At 39.6% G+C, this 19,285-nt stretch overlaps 3 protein-coding genes across 4 annotated transcripts in view; 2 read left to right on the forward strand and 1 right to left on the reverse strand.

The window, feature by feature from the left end:
- gjc2 (gap junction protein gamma 2) overlaps positions 1-13,272 on the reverse strand; it is a 74,863-nt gene extending 61,591 nt beyond the window's left edge. For both annotated transcript variants that reach the window (XM_074651573.1, XM_074651572.1), the window contains exons 1-3: positions 13,130-13,272; positions 12,933-13,038; positions 11,757-11,812 (exon numbers count right to left, since the gene is read on the reverse strand). The gene's annotated coding sequence lies outside the window, so the exon portion shown is untranslated. The remainder of the gene's footprint in view (positions 1-11,756; positions 11,813-12,932; positions 13,039-13,129) is intronic.
- higd1a (HIG1 hypoxia inducible domain family, member 1A) lies at positions 7,080-10,849 on the forward strand. The gene is made up of 4 exons (XM_074651581.1): positions 7,080-7,238; positions 7,753-7,827; positions 9,291-9,425; positions 9,694-10,849. The coding sequence occupies exons 2-4, from the start codon at positions 7,758-7,760 to the stop codon at positions 9,765-9,767; spliced, it is 279 nt and encodes a 92-aa protein (XP_074507682.1). The 5' UTR covers positions 7,080-7,238; positions 7,753-7,757; the 3' UTR covers positions 9,768-10,849.
- A 112-nt stretch (positions 13,273-13,384) lies between the features above and the next one.
- ccdc13 (coiled-coil domain containing 13) lies at positions 13,385-17,644 on the forward strand. The gene is made up of 12 exons (XM_074651080.1): positions 13,385-13,534; positions 14,042-14,226; positions 14,410-14,564; positions 14,647-14,789; positions 14,954-15,031; positions 15,139-15,252; positions 15,337-15,441; positions 15,571-15,735; positions 15,809-15,985; positions 16,553-16,762; positions 17,237-17,337; positions 17,578-17,644. The coding sequence occupies exons 2-12, from the start codon at positions 14,045-14,047 to the stop codon at positions 17,642-17,644; spliced, it is 1,497 nt and encodes a 498-aa protein (XP_074507181.1). The 5' UTR covers positions 13,385-13,534; positions 14,042-14,044.
- The last annotated feature ends 1,641 nt before the right edge of the window (positions 17,645-19,285 follow it).

The following is a 19,285-nucleotide window of genomic DNA, read 5'->3' on the forward strand; positions in this document are numbered from 1 at the left end:
CGGTGTTAAGCAGTCAGCACAGCGTCGTCTGGGACTCTGTCGCTCTTATTTAAGCGAACTGGAGCAGATCTAGCTTAGTAGCCACTGTGCTGGTCAGGTGGCTGGCAAGAACTCGTTCCATGGTTTTACACAATATGGAGGTTATTGCGATGGGCCACAGATCATTTGGCTTACTTGCGCCTGGCTTTTTTAGCACAGGCCTAATTATTGTGAATTTCCATGATTTTGGCACAGTGTAGGTGTCTAGGATATATAATTAATTAGGCTTTTTTAGGTACAGTATGTATTTATTTAGCCTATTTATCTTCTACTGTTACCTCGATCATGTGCTTAAATAATGTTACACTTTTATAATATGACCACACTATCTTCTTGGCTTTTATTTTGACATGTTTGCCTTCACTTCCTGGTCACGTGACTGCCGTTCTCCGCTCCTTGATTCAGAAGAGAAAATGACAGAAAGAAACTAAATCGGATCGTTTTTTTTATTTGTTTTTTTCGTTTTTCGTTTGGAAACAAAAAACAAACAGAGCACTGTTATATCTCTGCCTTACTCCTGAATTAAGCAGGGATATTCGAATTGAATCCAATAACAGGGACCACACGTCGGCTGCTTAGCGCGTTCTCTTTATTTACCTTTCTTCTCCTCGTCTACCCATAATGCATTTCAACATTCTAACAGTGGCCTGTTAACCCTAGACATGACATCCCCCCTTTCCTTGGAATTAAACTCTTAGTTACAGAAAACAAAATCCAGGATTATATTAAGATCAATTTAGCTGCCACATCTTAAATCATATTTCAACAATATCCATTTTGCACTGTTCTGAAATTATCCCTTATAAAACATATTTTCCTTTTAAAGAAATCATTAATCACTACAGTATCTTCAAAAAACTTGAACTGTAACAAATTATTTTCTTTCTAGAAATTAAACAGTTCTATAACCTTCACTGGTTATAAACCACGAACAGTGTGAAATTCTTTTTTTTCTCTTTTCAGAATCAGGAACAATACGAAACTCTTTCTATTATGAAAACTCTTGAACAAGTTATTTACAACTTATTTACGAACATAATCAGACAATCTACTGGGTGTTCGCCTGACTCTTTGCGGCCTAGAGGGCATCTCGGTGTGCGCGTATGTGTCAGAGTCATTTTCTGCATTTGGAGTCTGAGCTACTGCAGTGTGTATATCTTCCTCTAACACTTTATCCATTTCTGTGTTCTCAGCCCCTTGTGTTTCCTCCTCTTCACGAAATGTCCCTTGTCCCAGTTCAACTCCTTTATATTTCTTAACAAAGGTAGTGTTTCTTGCATATTGTGCTCCTGTTGGTGATTCCACTACGACCTTGTTTCCTGTCCTGCTGATGATTTTGTGTGGAGTCGCATTAAACGTTGTGGAAAACTTGTCGGTTTTGTCTTGCCTCAAGAGTACAGTGTCACCGACACTGACTTCTGACTGCTGCGCTCCTCTGCGTGTGTCTGCATACAGTTTACTCTTAGCTTTTTGCTCTGTATCACGATCACACACTTCTTGATCAGTGTGCATCTCAATGAGTTCTGGCAACTTTCCTCTGATCTTTCTGTTGAACAGCAATTCAGCAGGGCTTTTACCTGTTGTTGCATGGTTGATGCTTCTGTATACAGTCACATATTTTCTCAGTTCTTTTTTCCAATCCAGTCCCTCTGACTGTGCAATCCTGATTCTCTTCATCAGTGATGCATTCTGGCGCTCAACTTCTCCGTTGGCCTGAGCATATTTTGGTGTGGTTTTGATGTGAGTGATCCCACTGTCCTCGCAGTATCGACTGAACTGTTCAGATCTGAACTGAGGTCCATTGTCAGACTTGCATGTGACTGGCAGTCCATGTCTGCTGAAGATTGACTCAAGACTGTCTATAATCTTGTCTGTCGTGGTGGTGGTGGTCATGATGTCATATTCATAGTACCGGCTGAAATAATCCACTACCACTAGAATGGAATGACCTGACGGGAGAGGTCCCAGTATGTCAACAGCTACATCCCGCCAGGGTCCATCAGGTAGCGGTGTGGGTCTCAGCGGCTCGGGTGGGTCAGGTCTAGCCACTATTTGACATCCGTGGCAAGCTTTACAATGTCTCTCAGCTGCACTGTCCATGCCAGGCCACCACACTTTTGTCCTGAGATGCTGCTTCGTTCCCACTATACCCAAGTGTCCCTCATGGGCTAGTGCAAGTGCCCGTGTTCGTAGGACCTGTGGCAACACTATGCGTGTACCTCTCAGAACAAGATATCCTATTGTGCATAGCTCATTTGCGATGATTGCATACTGTTTGCAATTCTAAAAATGTCCAGTTGCTATGGCTTTGCGTACCTCTCGCAGCTCTGGATCAGCTGCTGATGCTTCTTCCACTTCTCTGGTGGTGAGTGCTTTTGGCGTTGCATTCACTGCCACAAATCTCACATACTCATCAGCTCCATGCTTGTGTTCAACCTGTTTCACTGTGTTTGTCAGGAGTCGTGACAGTGGATCAGCAATGTTGTTCTTCCCCGCTATGTGGACTACTTTGTACTCATACGGCTGTAGCCGAAGAACCCACCGCTCTATCCGTGCGCATGGTTTAGAGCGGGGACCATAGATCACTTCCAATGGTTTATGATCTGTGACTAGGTCAAACTGTCTCCCATAAATGTATGGATGTAGTCTCTCGCAGGCCCAAACTAGACCTAGAGCTTCTTTCTCTGTTTGAGAGTATTTACGCTCACAGTCAGTTAGGCTACGGCTCACATAGCATATCGGAACTTTAATACCTTTTTGGTTTTGCACTAGAACTGCGCCTAACCCCACAGGACTTGCATCCGCTATTACCTGTGTTGGCGCTTCTTTGTCAAAGTAGGCGAGGGTGGAAGCTCTAGCTAGCTCCGCCTTAAGGGCACTGAAAGCTTGTTTCTGTTCTGGCCCAAACCTGAAAGGCGTGTCCTTCCTTGTCAGGCTTCTCAGTGGTTCTGACAGGGTTGCAAACTGTGGGATAAATCTGCTGCTGTATCCAACCAGCCCAAGGAAACTCCGCACCTCTGTGTCGTTTTCTGGCTCCCTTGCTTCTGTCACAGCTCGCACTCTCTCCTCTGTCGGCCCGATACCTTTCTCCGACAGCAGAATCCCCATGAAAATCAATTTATTCATGTTGAATTGGCACTTTTCTGGATTCAGTGTTAGTCCTGTCTCTCTGAGCCTGTCCATGACTGCGTGTAGGCGTCCGTCATGTGTCTGTTGGTCATGTGCGTGTATGATCACGTCATCAGAGATGTTCTCAACTCCTTCGATTCCAGCTAGGGCGTTGGCTATCTCGTGCTGATATTGTTCACTGGCCGATGATACACCAAAGAGCAGCCTCTTGTATCTGTACAATCCGTTGTGCACTGCAAATGTGGTGATCTCTCGTGAATCAGGGGTCAGCTCAAGCTGGTGATAGCCCCATTTCAGGTCTAACTTGCTGAATATGGTTGAGCCATTCATGCCCTGGAGCACCTCGTCCACAGTGGGGATTGGAAAGCGTTCCCTCACTATAGCCTCATTAGCACGTCTCATGTCCAGGCAAAGTCTAACATCACTTTTTGGTTTTGGGGCGACCACAACTGGATTCACCCACGGGGTCGGCCCATTTACAGGTTCAATAATGTCCAAGTCCATTAATTCCTTTATTCTGGACTCTACTGCCCCCCTGAGGTTGAATGGTATGCGCCTGATGGGCTGGGCTACTGGCCTCACCTCTGGGTTAATGTGCAGCTTTACCTGTCTTGTTTTCAGCTTTCCTACTCCGCTGAATACTTCTGGGTACTGCTGTTGGAGTGTTTGTTTAATGTCAGTTACAGCAGAAATGTTCTCACCTATTCTCAGAACCCCCAGTCGTGTTGCTGTCTTTTTTCCCAGCAGTGGTTCGCAGTTTCCCTTGATAACAATGAACTCGGCATGTTCAGTTTTGTTTCCTATTAAAACGTCACATGTAAATGCACCCTTGACTGTTAATGGCTGGGTGGAGGAATATGCATACAGTTCCCTCTCAGTCTTAGGGATATATGAGTGACACTTTATGCGTTCTGATTTCAGTTTTTCCCATGCATTTTCTCCCATTACATTTCTTGTTGCACCAGAATCAATCAGCATTCTCATATTCACTCCCCCCACACAGAAGGTAAGTCTCTCTGGCATGTTGTCATCATTAATGGCAAAAGCAAAGTCATCATGTGTATCAACATTGTTTACTTTCTGTTTTGTTTTCGAACCTTTTGTGCTGCACATTTTTCCATAATGATCTTTTCCTTGGCATTTGTGACATGTCTGTCCGCGTGCTGGGCATTTCGGATCTCGGCCAAGATGATCAGTATTCCCACATCTGTAGCACTTTCCATCATTTTTATTTTCTCTGTTTGGTTTTCCTTTTGTATTCCAATTTCCGTACTTTCCCTTCATTTCTTTTTGAAGGACTCGATTCACTGTCTCTGTAGTCGCTTTCACAGACGTGCATGTCATGCTCTCCATTTGCTCCTCGATGCTCTCACAGCGCGAAGCTATCTCCAGTGCACGTGCTAGCGTCAGTCTGCGACCCTCTTCTAAAAGTTTTCTGCGTACATATTCAGATGTCCCTTTACTCAAAATGGCATCTCTGATCTGATTATCAGAATCTCCTCCATAATCACAGTCTCTTACAGCTTGTCGCAGGCGTGTTGCAAACTGCTGCACCGTCTCCTCTGGCTTCTGTTGCAACTTTAGAAATGCGTGCCTTGCTAATGCTGTGTTGACTTGAGGCACGAAGTAATCGTTCAGAGCGTCGACTGCCTCGTGGTAGTCCGTCGGCTCACCCGTGTCCGGTAATGTTGAGAAAACATCTTCTACGTCTGGTCCAGCTAGATGCAGTAGTAGTGCACGTCTCCTTTGCTTTGTAGCTGCTGTTGAATCTTCGGTTAGAATAAGTCCTTTACCGTCAGCATACAGCTCAAACGATGTTAGCCACCTCTTCCATCTGGAACCTAGCGTAGCCGGCTCGGCGTAGCATGCAAAGTTCTGAATTCCGGATTTCTCCATACTAACTAACTACCTAAACTTGTACGTTTAACTAGCTAAATAGCGTTCATCCTCGTCGCCAATGTTATATCTCTGCCTTACTCCTGAATTAAGCAGGGATATTCGAATTGAATCCAATAACAGGGACCACACGTCGGCTGCTTAGCGCGTTCTCTTTATTTACCTTTCTTCTCCTCGTCTACCCATAATGCATTTCAACATTCTAACAGTGGCCTGTTAACCCTAGACATGACAAGCACCACGTGATTCCGTTTTTCGTTTGTGGTTTAAAACGAAAAAACGAAAAACCCACGTGACTTCCGTTCTTCAATTAAAAACGAATAATGAGAAAAGGAATTCGCAAAAACAAAAAAACGGCCCGGTTTGGGTTCGTTTTTAATTTTTTGATTCAGAAACGAAAAAATAAAAAAACGTTTTTTCCTTTCTGAATTCCAAAGGAAAAACGGATTATCCGATGATACCCAGACCCAGAACACTAATATTACCCCTCCTGCCATTATTATATTATATTACACTACACTACAATACAATTATTGACCAAAGGATTGGTTTACACACATAAGATGCATTACTCCCCAAAAATTAGTTTATTATACATGTATCTTATATACTCATAATATACTTACTAAATAGACTTTTTATTATATATGATATATATATAAATTGATTACATGGTAATAGATTTTTTTTCATTGTTTATAGTCATTCCCAACAGCCTTTACTGGCGCAAAATACAGTATATCACAGATCTGTGGTCCGAGTAGACCACAACCAGCACTGCTCCCAGTAGAGCACTTACACTTACACACCAAAAAACGACAAACTGACAATAACCTGATATTTTCAGGTGGATTTTCATTTAATTCTCACTGTGCAATATCATTTTCCACTTGTGCAATTTTGTTAATAGTCTGTTTATTGTCAATACTGTATATACTGCTCCTATTTTTACACTTCCTATCTTTATACTTGGTTCATATTTTGTTACACTGTGCTTAGCTCTTTTTTTACTGTGTTAGCTGATGCATCTTGTTTTTTGCACTATCCCCTTTGCTGCTGTACACTGCAAATGTCCCCACTGCTGGACTAATAAAGGAATATCTTATCTTATCTTATCACATGGTTAAGATCATATCTGCCTGTTTTACACTCTTTGACCACCAGGTGGTTTTGTGAGCACATGAAGCCTCGAGCAATGAACCCTTTTCCGAACCAATTTGCTGGAAAGCTTCAAAGCTTCATGAGGCTTCATCTCGCCATCACTACCAAATATATTACTCATAGTAATTTAAAAGTGGGTCATAAACCTAAAAATGTGGACCATTCACTCACTATTAAAAGTATTGTAATCGGGTTTTTGGTTACAATCTTCTGGACCGGATGCAGCACGTTGCAGAAACGTGTAGCCACCATGGATGTATTAAAAGAGCCCCTAACATCATGCCAGAGATCAACACGTGAAGCAAGAGGAATCACTTCCACCTACCTCCGCCTTCGTTTAAATACCGGTAAATCAGGAGAGAACATACAAAAGCGTAAACCAACGTGGTATTACTTAGAGACAAAGAACGGATGGGTTGTTTCACACTGTTAGTTTTTCTAGCTTCTCCGACAGTAAATGTAATGAGGATATGTGAAATGATGAGCTGACAGCGTAAAAGGCTGCAGACTACACTGTAGCCTATCGAGCCAGAAGTAAGATCTCACATTCGTTTCACTATCTTTGACTTTGCAAGGGGATTGTACAACTGATGCTGCGTTCATGACGCATCGGATTTACTACAACAATCGATCTCTGGCACTTTAAACCTGATCATATAATCAGGCGCTAATGATTACAGGGAACATTTTGTTAAATTACCAGTTCTGTCGTGTTTAGCCAACATGAATAATGCATAGCCTTACACAGAAAATGTCACGGAGATGGAAGTTTACAATTTAACAGCCATTTCCATTACGCAACCTATCTTTACTATTTTTTTTCATACAACCTGAACATGACATGATAACCTGCTGACGTCAGACCTGCGTGCAGATGGGAGTTATATCACGTAGCCGGCTCACTACTTCCTCCATACAGTAGGTACTATCTGAGGCTCTAAAAACACTCCAAAAAACCTCTCTGGATCATTTCTTTGTAGTCGATTCAAATAACGACACACTCCTTAAACAAGGTAAGACTCAGTTCAGCCTACTGTGGCTTAATGTGTAGGTTTTATCTGATGTTAAAGCTGTAGTCCTCGCTCTCCATGTTGTTTTTATTTAATTATCTGGGCTGTTTCTGTTGTGTTCTTTGATCAAAATACCACTTCAGAAGAGTATAACTTGGTCTACTTGGTATGTATGTGTCGTACAATATGCTAGTAGAGTTATTTAGGCCTATAAGAGGATGTGTCTCCCCCCTGCCCTTCATGTGTAACCTCTGAGCACTTCATGTGGTGTTAACATTACATCTGATCAGTGAGTTAAAAACCAGCTTGGGGGTATGAATTTAAACAGTATTGTAGTTTGTAGGCTAAAACTTAAAGCTTATCCACAACTGTAATTTAGGTTTACAGGGAAGTATTTAACATGGATGTAACAATGGATGGATCCACTCTATACTGAATGAGCTAATATGCTGTGTTTTGTGGGAATAACTTAAGAAGTTACACTAATACCTAACTTTCCTTTCCTTCTCTATTTTAGTCAAGATGTCTTCTTACGAGGAGAATGAGTCTAAGTTCATGCGAAAAGCAAAGGAGAATCCATTTGTCCCATTGGGTGAGTACATCTTGTACCCTAGGTTACATCATGAAAACGAGTGAAACTAAGCTAACTTGTATGACATTAATAACTTTAAAAAAACAAAACAATAATCTTGTCTGAACGTATGCTGTTAAAGGTACTATGTGGAATTTTCAGAATTCATGACACCGGTGGCCGTTAAGTGAACTGCAGTCAGTATCCTGTTATTCTAGCGCATGCTCGCACTCCATAGGCACGAGCTGGCCTTCCTGGGCACTGGCCAAAACAGTGACTTGACATTATATTACAATCATACATCATATATCATATTTAGAAAAATCGTTACAAACTGTAATGTTCCTATATTTTGGTTAGAACATTAGCTCCATGATACTAACTAGCTCGCCGTTTGGAAATTACTTCATCAGCAAACGTTACAACACAACCAATGCCAGATCCGTGCCGTATGGCTAAGTTACAGCTAGCTGGCTAACCTTAGTTTAGCTTGGGTTAAGTTAGCTAGATGGCCGCCCCTACCTTGCATCGCTCTTGGCTAGTAGATGGCAATTGTTAGTATTGTTGTAGTTATACACCTTTGGTTTGTGTACCGTTAACATCATTTATTGTTGGCTAAAATCAACACTGTTTGACATAATACACAAGTTAGTATCATGGATCACATTAGCTGGTCATGTTGGCAAGCCAGCCAACTATAGCCATATTTTGCTAGCAATAACGTTAACAAGCATGCAAGCTATGGTTAGGCAGGTAGCTCAGCTAACGTTAGCTGATAAAGTAAATTTCAAATGGCAAGCTATTCAATTTACCTGCCAGATCAGCCCCGGAGTCTCGATGGATGACAGTAATTTGCTACGAGCTACAGACTGTTGGCGCTGTAGGGGAATTGAAGTGAGGCAAGGCACTAGGGAGCGCGCATAAATGTCACATTCCGCAAATTACACCGACCTCGGTTGTGCGTTCGTTAAAAAAATGATTGATTGACTTTCTTTCAATTTTCATGGTAAAATCGTCTCGAGTCCTTTACAGATCAGTCCACAGGCTGTTATAGGCAACTATAGGTCTCAGTTTTTAAGTTAAGTTACAATCCATTCGGGCGCCTGGTTAGCTCAGTTGGTAGAGCGGGCGCCCATGTAACAAGGCTTGGTCCTGACCGCGGCGGCCCGGGTTCGAATCCGGCCTGTGGCCCTTTCCGCATCCACTCTCTCTCTCCCCCCTTTCCAAGACTCTATCCACTGTCCTGTCAATAAAAAAAAATAATTAAAAAATGCCCCCAAAAATATAACTTTAAAAAAAAAAAAAAAAAAGTTACAATCCATTCACACATTGGCAATACAAACCGATTTATACATGTAAATAGTTTCACACAGTACCTTTAGGTATACCCTACTGTTAATTCATTTTTGTTGTAAAAGTTGTTACACTCACTTTGTTTTCGTGAGTCATCTGTATAAATTGATCTGTCTTTTTGCTCCTTGCAGGAATGGCTGGATTCTTTGCCATTGTGGGGTACAGACTGATGAAAATGAAAAGTCGGGGAGACACAAAAATGTCAGTTCACCTGATCCACATGCGTGTAGCTGCCCAAGGCTTTGTGGTCGGCGCCATGACTGTTGGTATGTAGCCTGGATCATCATTTTCTGATTTGATCAGAATTGCATCGTTTCAGTTTGTGTAAAAACTGCTGTTTTTTTGTAGTGGGATGCTTTTTAAAATCCTGGTTATTACAAGTGGTTTGGGCTGTTTAAACTGTCATCATTAAAAACATATAGGTGTGGATTTCGGCTGGTTACATTACGACCATTTCTACTTGTCAATGATGAATAATTTTAAGTGGATGTAAGGGTCGTTGTGTAACTTATCCCTCTTTTTCTTTGTTTTTAGGGGTTCTGTATTCAATGTACAGAGACTACATTGTAAAACCCAGAGAAGAACAGAAAGCATTGGAAAAAAAGTGAACATGGACTCTTACACTGACATTTTATGTCCCTTAATATTACCTCATATTAAGGTGTGTAGAACATTTATATTTACAGATGTGTCATCATTTTTGTATGCACACGCCCTTTCAGCAGCTCACTCACCTCTACTGTAAATAGGTATAACTTATTGAGTACACTTCCTATCCTCTAAGTAATATACCAGAGGGTCAAGCTGTCACTTCTGTATTGAGAAGGAGGTGTATTGATCTCAATATTTTAACACTGATTACGCTCCGTGTGTTTGCTGCTGTATACCCAGCTGGTTTTATATATGTGTGGACAGGTGACATGACCAATTTTTGTTGCCTCCTATTTGAATGGTGTGTGAGTGAAATAGCAAAAACTAGAACATGTAGCAAATCATTTGAAAACAGTTTGACTAGGCTAAGCCTAGATTTAAACAAGCTTTTTTTTCTTCTTGTGTTTAATTTATTGCCTCATACCAGATATATTATTTTATGTATTAATGTAGGGATTTTTGCCAAATGGAAAATGCTAACACCCTAGCCCACTTAAAAACAGGCATCCAGTGCATTAGGGATATGTTATGGAAGGCTTTGGTCTACAGGCAAGGCCTGTACCTTCACATTATTTTAACAACAAGGACACAAATGGTTTGTGACTCACCACAGTATCAGATTATCACACAAAACAAATATATAAAGTGATCACATGGAAATTAGAAAGGGAGCAAAAACCATGAGACAAAACCATAAAGGTGTCTTGTACAGATAAAATGTGTGATTTACAAAGGCTAAGTCTTTTTCCATATTTATATCATTACTTTGTGATACACAGGGGTCCAATATTTCATTACAGAAGCTCCACAAGTCTTCATGAGACATATGTGGTAAACTAACTGAGGTACACCTACAGACCGTGCAGTAACCTATAAAATATCATCATATAGCCTACCTTTTGATATGCTTCAATACATGCCTTGTTAAGTTATTCACAAAGTTGAGGTTTGAATGTTGTGTGCAAATACAGAACATGTTAATTTTTTGTAAATTTCTTAATTTTTTTTCTGGAAATAAAAATTACCTTGAAATTGAATGAATACCTGGAATTCTGTTGTGTATGTTTAAACTTCTCCAAATTGCACTGTTTTGACTGTTGTAGCTTGCTCATAACAAATGCCAAAGTTGCAAAGCCAGTTTATTATGTACACCTAGCTAAAACTACTACAGTCTAACAATAGTTAACAGTTAGTCTTTGTAGGAGACATTTCTCAGTATAACACAATACAATTCAACGGCACCACAAACAACAGCCTCCAAAATAAATTTAACAGTCTCTAAAACAGTTGCAACAAAAGGTGACCATTAAAACATTCATTGATTCAGGTAGGGTTTCTTGAAGACAAGACATTAGTTTTAGTTAGGTGTACCTAACATACTGTCCTTTTAAGTGTACAGTTAATTACAAACTATTCTCTTGTATGGTAGGTGAAACGTTCTTTCTTGAAACTCATGGTAATTGGAAACTTTAGTGTTCAATTTATTGTGTCCAACAAATCCTACCTATAAAAGCATTACACAATTTTGAACATTACCCTACCTCTCCCATCACATAAAACTGCTTTGCTTTCCCTCACCGATATCTTAATGTTTCATACAATGCTTTCCTGCGTAGTGTCCCCACCCTAAGATCCAATTTCAACAGGAAATGCATTACATCAAGGCGGCGAGATGCTCTAAAATGCTGCATCATCGTGACTTTGGACCTCCTGTGAGTGCTATGATGCCAACTGCCATGAGCCAGGTTACACTGTGTAGGCGTACCACCACCCTACCACATAGAAATGCAAGTGGACAGCACGGATGTCACGTACCTGTTTAGTTTAGTGTCGAAATAACACTTGAGGAGGGTGTGTGTAAGTATGACTATTAGATGACTATCAGCTTTCATCACCCATACAACCCACAATCATACCAAATCAGCATCCTTAAGGTTGTTCCTTACCTCCAAACCTGGGGCGAGGGATGCATGAGGTACTTGAAAATCTTCTATGGGATTCACTATCAAATGGGAAATAATATTTCACTTTTCTGTTTCTAGAGTTATTATTATTATAATCACAACACATATGAATGGGTATTTTAAACATGGATTGGATGTACCTACAGCCAGTATCTTCCAACCTGACAAAACACAATGATTGTGCAATTGTGTATTTGGCATGACATGACAGACTTATTTTGTTGTTTTTTTTTGCCTAAAATGGCTCTTTTGATAGTAAAGGTTGCTGACCCCTGGACTAGAGGGTTCTTAATGAATCTTTCTGGAGCCGCAAAACATTTGAGCATTGTGATGAAGGTAACACAGCTTATAGTCTAAGTATATAGTATATAAGTCTAATGCAGTGAGGGCCAAAGAGCAGATGTACTACGGAGTATTAGGGCCACATTGAGGAAAAAAAGCGGAGATTTCCAGAATAAAGTCATAATATTACGAGAAAAAAAAAAGTCTTAATATTACGAGAATAAAGTCATAACTTAACAAGAAAAAAAGTCGCAATATTATGAGAATAAAATCATAACTTTACGAGAACAAAAGTCATAATATTACAGGAATAAAGTCATAACTACAAGAAAAAAAGTCGTATCTTACGAGAATAAAGTCATAACTTTACAAGAAAAAAAGTCGTGATATTACGAGAATAAAGTCATAACTTTACGAGAACAAAAGTCATAATATTATGAAAATAAAGTCATGATATTGCAAGCAAAAAAAAGTCGTAATATAACGAGAATAAAGTCATAACTTTATGAGAAAAAAAGAAAATAACATGTAAAATTACTACTTTATAATATTATGACTTTATTATCATAATATTACAACTTTTTTCTTGTAAACTTATGACTTTATTTTCATAAACTTATGACTTTATTTTCATAATATTATGACTTTATTCTCGAAATCTCAGATTTCTTTATTTTTCCTCAATGTGGCCCTAATACTCCGTCGTACCGTCATACCATAGACCTAAAACAATGATAAATTAAAATTAAAATGTAAAGAAAAAACAGTTATTCATTTCCATTTTTATAAATCCACAGGGAGCCACTGGAGAGGGGCTAAAGAGACACATGTAGCTCCAGAGCCACAGGTTACAGACCCCTGCTTTAGTCTATTTACCTTTGGCAGTCTGACACAAGGTGCTTTGAGGAGTATGTCGCCCTCATGTGGTCATGTAGGGCATTGCCTTAAGGTGGCCTGCTTCAAACGTCCTTAGTTGAGATTTCTGGGGCAAAAAAAAGTTTTATTTCACCTTTTGAACTGTAACGTATGATGTCAAGATACTCAAAACAACCAATACAGCAAAACGAACGTACCAGCACATTATGAAAACTTTCCTCCTCGTTTCCCGCCTCAATTTTTCTCTAAAACTATTGGCAAAATTAAAAAAAAAAAAAAAAAAAAAAAACTAAAAGACAGCACACTCACAGTTCTTCAATTGAAATTACTGACTTCTGAAAAATTGACAAATTAACAAATATTATACGCTAACTGATGTTACAGACCTGTGAACTAATTAAGCAGCATGTCCTCTTGTTCCCACGGCTACCATTATTGCTCTCGCGAGATCTTGTTCCAAGTCTCTGGAGTGCCGTTGCTAGGGATACAGCAGCGTCGCAACCAGTGAGGGAGCTGTCTCTCCTCCTAGCTACTTTAGAACATAATGCAGTGCAAAACAGCCTCTAACTCGTTTACAAGGCCGGTATTTGGATAAATGACTGGTGAGCTATTTTCTCTTTATACTACCTTAACGTAAGCTATATGTTAGGCTAGTTAGTTAGGAGTTGGAAGACTAGCAAATGTGTTTTGCTAACAAGACAAGTAGTCCATGGATGTATGGGAGTAGTCAGTCATCAATAATAACCCTATGTCTGACAGTCATGGATTTATATGAAGAGAATGGTCTCTTGTTTAGCTGCTATTTTCACAAAGATGAGCCCACATTTTGGGCATTTATTTAAACAAGTATTTTAACTTGGTCTGCTAGAAAAAAATATATAAGTAACAATGGAGCTAAGATTGCCAAGCTGGTAAAGGTACTTGTTTTCATTCAGTTAAAACAAACAAGTGCCAAAAACTGTAACCTATCCCTTCACTGCAGCCTTCAAATCCAGGGAAATGTAATCCAAGTATCCATGATACTAATATAACCTAATTCCCAAACAATTTGTAGTCACAATATTGATTTTCCACCTTTATTAAGTTGATTGTTTTCTCCTAAATCATAGATCATGGAGCATGATGATGAACTGAATGATTTGAGGCTTCAGTTCCAAGTGCTACAAAAACAGCAGGAGAGAAGAAAATTGGAGAGGAAAAAGGAGAAAGAACCAGATAAGCTTAATTTCAGTGCTACCCAGGATGATTTGGATCTATCTAAGCAAGGTATTCAGGCAGACGATCTCCAACTGAGGTGAGTCTAAAGGCTAAAATAAATGTGTTCTTCAGTGCCAGCTTAAACTGTTTGATAGGCCTACTTTATCAATTAAACAAAACATATAAATAAGCACACATTAGGACTTCTTCATTAGAAATGATCACCTATGAATCTATGTGAAGAATCACTCGTCAATCAGTGTTCCTTTTAATTACCTAGACTGCTACAGAATGAGAATCAAAACCAAAATTTGCTGGACCAACTGAGGGAGCTTAAGGATGAAAATGGTCGACTCTTCAAACTTCTGAGTGAGAAGGATTTTGAAATTAAACACCTGAAGAAGAAAAGAGAAGAAGAACGACTGGTTTTTGCAGGTATAATATCTACAGCTTTGCACCACAGTAACATTATAGATACATCACAGCTTCCTCTTGATTTATCTATTCGTCCATTTAGGCACATCAGGCCTGGCAGGGGATATCGCAGCTACCAAGATCATTGAGCTGTCCAAGAAGAATAGAGAGATAATTGCTGAAATTGAGCGAGAAAAGATTAAATCCAAGCAAAACAGCAACAGAGTCAAAGAGCTTGAGAAAGAGGTAACATTTCATTTTATTTGTGGATGGATGTTCAGGCATTTCAGCACACAGCTGTTCACAATTTGTTTTATTAAACAAAGATTTGTTGTTTATAATGCTATTTGTAAACTGATATAGAGGGAATAAATGAATGAAAAAGTGTAATGTTATGCTCCTTTTTATAGCTGCAAGTGGCTTTGGTGCACTCTCCATCTGGGCAAAAGATTGATACAAAGTCACAGAGGTCATATGAAGACTGTGAGGTAATTATTAATGTGAAAATTCATTCACCAAAATGATATGTTTTATGTCTTCCTAGTTTTAATGATGGCAACTCAATGAATCATGTATCATCTGTTCACAAAAGCAGGAAAATCCAGCGGTGAAATCTCTGCAGGATAAATTAGCTGCTGCCCAGCTGAAAGCGACTGAGTATCGCAACCAGGTTCAATCTGTCAAACAGGAGCTGAAAGTAGCTCAGAAGGTAGTTTATTTAAGTCTAATTGTTTAAGAAGAATACAACATGTATATGATTGATCAACAGTGACTTCTGCTACTGTCATTGTAGGTTTTGATCAGTGAGATTGGAGAGGAGGTCAACTTTCAGCAGTTACTGAGCTCCCCCGGGAGTTTTAGAGGTCGCTCTCAGCACATATTGGCTCTTCAGACAAGGGTAAGCTCAACATGAACGTGCTTCTCAAATAAAGTTGTTCAAAGAGTTATAAAGTGTTTTGCAAAGTCACTAATATAAGGTAGCAGGCGTATAAAACAAATAACTGAATTCAACTTTATTGTGCAACAGGTGCGGGACCTGGAGCAGCAGCTGAGCCAGTCGACTCAACGAAGAAGTGTCCTGAGTGTAGAGGAAGAGTTTCTGGGTATGGGGGTCCTTCAGAAAACCCCTCCTCAGGACAAGAACCTCAGCTACATCCGCGCCATGGAGAAGGAGAAGAGGGAGGCATTTGAGGTGTGTATACAATGATTGTAAATCAATTGAATTATGTGAATTTGCTGATGATGTGCTGCTTTCCTTCCAAAAGAGGATCTCAGCGGACTACGAGGCCCTCCTTAAAGACCACGAGGACGTGAAGAAAAAGCTGGAAGCGTCTAAAGCCAGGAACAAATCTCTGTCTACCGAAATGAAATCTGTGAAGGCCCAGATCTCCACCCTCCTGGAGAAGGGTAAACATGATGATGAGCTGGTGGCTGCTCTGCTGGTGAGGCGTTAGATAAGAGGAAAATATCTAGTTATATTTATATACATGGTGTATCTTCTGCATCTCAATTTTACAAAGACGTATAGAGCATGCTTGACAACATTTTCAATTATTATGTGAAAGTTTTATATTCCCTGTGGATCCAGACATATTTAGGTTGACCACTGTACAATATGTATTTTTTTTCTGAAGGGTTTGACAGCTTTTCATGAGCCTAAATGAATTGAATTTTGTCAACCACAGACAAGCATTCAAAGTGCTTACACTGGAGTTATGTAACAGGAATATTTTTAATATTGTAGCTCTGTTAGTGAGTTAAATATGGTTGAATGCGTAACATGATTAAAGCCCATCTGACTAATTTGTGGTTCAGCAGCGAATGCTCCATGAAAGGCATGAAATGTTTTATACATTTAATGATTTATTAACTACACAATTCAGTTCTTGTTACACAGGCCAAATAACAAGAAATAATCAGGGATTTCACATAACATTAAGCTACAGACTGCAGAAAGAAGGATCTTCTGTGTGCTTTACTACATTGTTCGCCTCTTCTACATCCGGCAGAAGCAGCAGACTCAGATGCAGGAGGTGCTGAAACGGCTCGGCCAGCAGCAGAACGTACAGAGCAGGGAGGCCCAGCGGAGCCCGAAACAACAGCTGGTCAGCGAGCCTCCAGAGCACAACACTCTCACCCAGAAGCTGAAGCTGATAGTTGCTGAGAGAGAGGCCAGGATCAAAGAACTAGAAGGGGAGATCCAGCAGCTCTCTGTCAAGGTAAAGAAGGCAAAATCATGGGAATGACACATAAAAACTCATCCATCCATCCATTATCTGTAACCACTCATCCTATTCAGAGTAGTAGGGGGGCTGGAGCCGATTACAGCCGACATTGGGCGAAGGCGTGGTACACCCTGGACAGGTCGCCTATCTATCTATCACAGGGCTGACACACACAGACAAATTCGCGCTCACATTCACACCTACGGGCAATTTATAATCAACAATTAACCTAACCTGCATGTCTTTGGACTGTGGGAGGAAACCGGAGAACCTGGAGAAAACCCACGCTAACACGGGGAGAACATACAAACTCCATACAGAAGGCCAAGTCGGGTTTGAAGGCGACAGTGCTAACCATTGCACCACCGTGCAGCCCACATAAAGTCATCTCAGCAAAAATAATGTTGTGTTTGACTTCATATAACAAAAAGCAAAAAGTTATTTGTCCATTAAATGTGTGTGTTGCAGGATGAGGCTGAGGAGAGACAGTCAAGCCTCAAGACAACGATTTGCAGTTCAGGATTTCCCCCTGAAGAGGGAGACATCAACAAGAGAATAACATCTTCAGGGTATGTCAGCTAATGTATGAATACATGTACCATTACTTTAATGCAGGTAGTCACTGACTGATTTTGTATTTACATCTTGTTCTCCTCTGCTAACTGTTACAGTTAGACTGAGAAATCTTGTTTGGCAAAATAAGGGTTCATAATTCACTACTTTCTGTAATCAGATTATTGATTTTGTTAGATGCCTCACAGCTTTGCCGCAGAGTGATTTCTGTTAGTATGACTGTCAACTCTTTCCAGTTCGGTTTCTAGATTTGGTCATAAACTGGTGCTGCCTGCTGTCAGAAGTAGTATAGAATACAAGTAAGTGAACATGAAGCTACTCTATTTATACATTTCCTGATGCATTGTGTTACACATCAGTTTAAGTATCACTGTGAAATTAATTAACAAGGAAAAGGTGCCCAAGTTCTTCAAAATGTCCACAATGTTCAGCGGATATGAGCGCACTGACGGTTAACATCCTACAGACAAAGTAATAATATACACTGTAGACATCCCCTTCACAAAATTAAGTTTATTCAAGTGTGCTATTAGTATACTTCTTTTGAACTTAAAATAAGAGAGTATACTTTAAGTTTACTTTTTATGTACTTATCAGAGATATACTTAACAAAAGTATAATTGGCTTATACTGACAAGCATACAGAAAAGTCTAAGTATACTTGGCTTATACTGACAAGTATTCATAAAGGTCTAAGTATACTTGGCTTACACTGACAAGTACACAGAAAGGTCTAAGTATACTTGGCTTATACTGACAAGTATACAGAAAAGTCTAAGTATACTTGGCTTATAATGACAAGTATACAGAAAAGTCTAAGTATACTTGGCTTATACTGACAAGTATACAGAAAAGTCTAAGTATACTTGGCTTATAATGACAAGTATACAGAAAAGTCTAAGTATACTTGGCTTATACTGTAGGCCTAATTACTTAATCTTTTGATCAAGATATACTTAGGAAAAGTATAATTAAGTATTTCTGCCTTATAGGCCAACAGAAAAGAATACTTGGCTTGTAGTTGTGCTTACTTTTTGATAGAGTAGCCTATTAAAGTGTGTGAGAGTTTGTAAAAGTATGTTTTGATATGAATTTACTTCAATTCATCAGGGTAATGGATTATCCGTTCACCGTGGAGGCGTGCGAGAACAACACATTTTTTTTTTTTTTTATCTCATCACAAATCAAGTCAATAGCAAAAGGAGCAAGTCTCTTTATGTAAAGCATAAATCATTGGCTAAGTACTATCAGTTAAAGTTTACAAAGTATACTTTCATGAACTAAAAAGCAGAGATGCTCACAAGCCATTTTTTCAAGTTCAAGTCAATTCTTTTGTTTTTCTACTGACAATGGTACATTGTTCGTTTGTTGTACGTGTTTGTTGAAATGCACATCACCTCTTCATCTGGAGCTTTAAAACACTTGCTATTGATTCTAACAAAGCATCACAACAAAACATGTTGCTTTGTGCCAGCAGCACTCGTTGCCATAAATGGTCTTCAAAAGCAAGACATTTCTTCAGTCTGTTACCTCTCTCACTGAGGTAGCAGAATGAACAAATCAAACGGCACAGCGTTATCATGTTGTTGCTGTCTCTTGTCCTCATCAAACTTGGTGATGTAGGACTGTTTTTGTGTGAAAATGATCTGTCTATCTTAAAGACTGATGCTATGCTAATATAATAAAACGTCAGTAATGTCAGCTGCTCTTGAAAGACTGCCACAACAAAAGCACAACAGCATGCATCCTATAGTTCCAGAGGTGGCAGTATCCATGCGCTGAGAGTTTGTTTGTTCCCAGGTCCGTTAAATGATTCACACGAGGAGCATTAAACCTTTGAGATGCTATCTTTCATGTGGCATTTATTTTCATTTGGCAGTGTTGATGTTTTTGTTTTATCACAGGTATCAAAATTACCTTGTCTAATATGGTGTGAGGGAATGC

The sequence above is a fragment of the Sebastes fasciatus genome, chromosome 11 (assembly GCF_043250625.1).
Source record: "Sebastes fasciatus isolate fSebFas1 chromosome 11, fSebFas1.pri, whole genome shotgun sequence".
Taxonomy (NCBI): Eukaryota; Metazoa; Chordata; class Actinopteri; order Perciformes; family Sebastidae; genus Sebastes; species Sebastes fasciatus.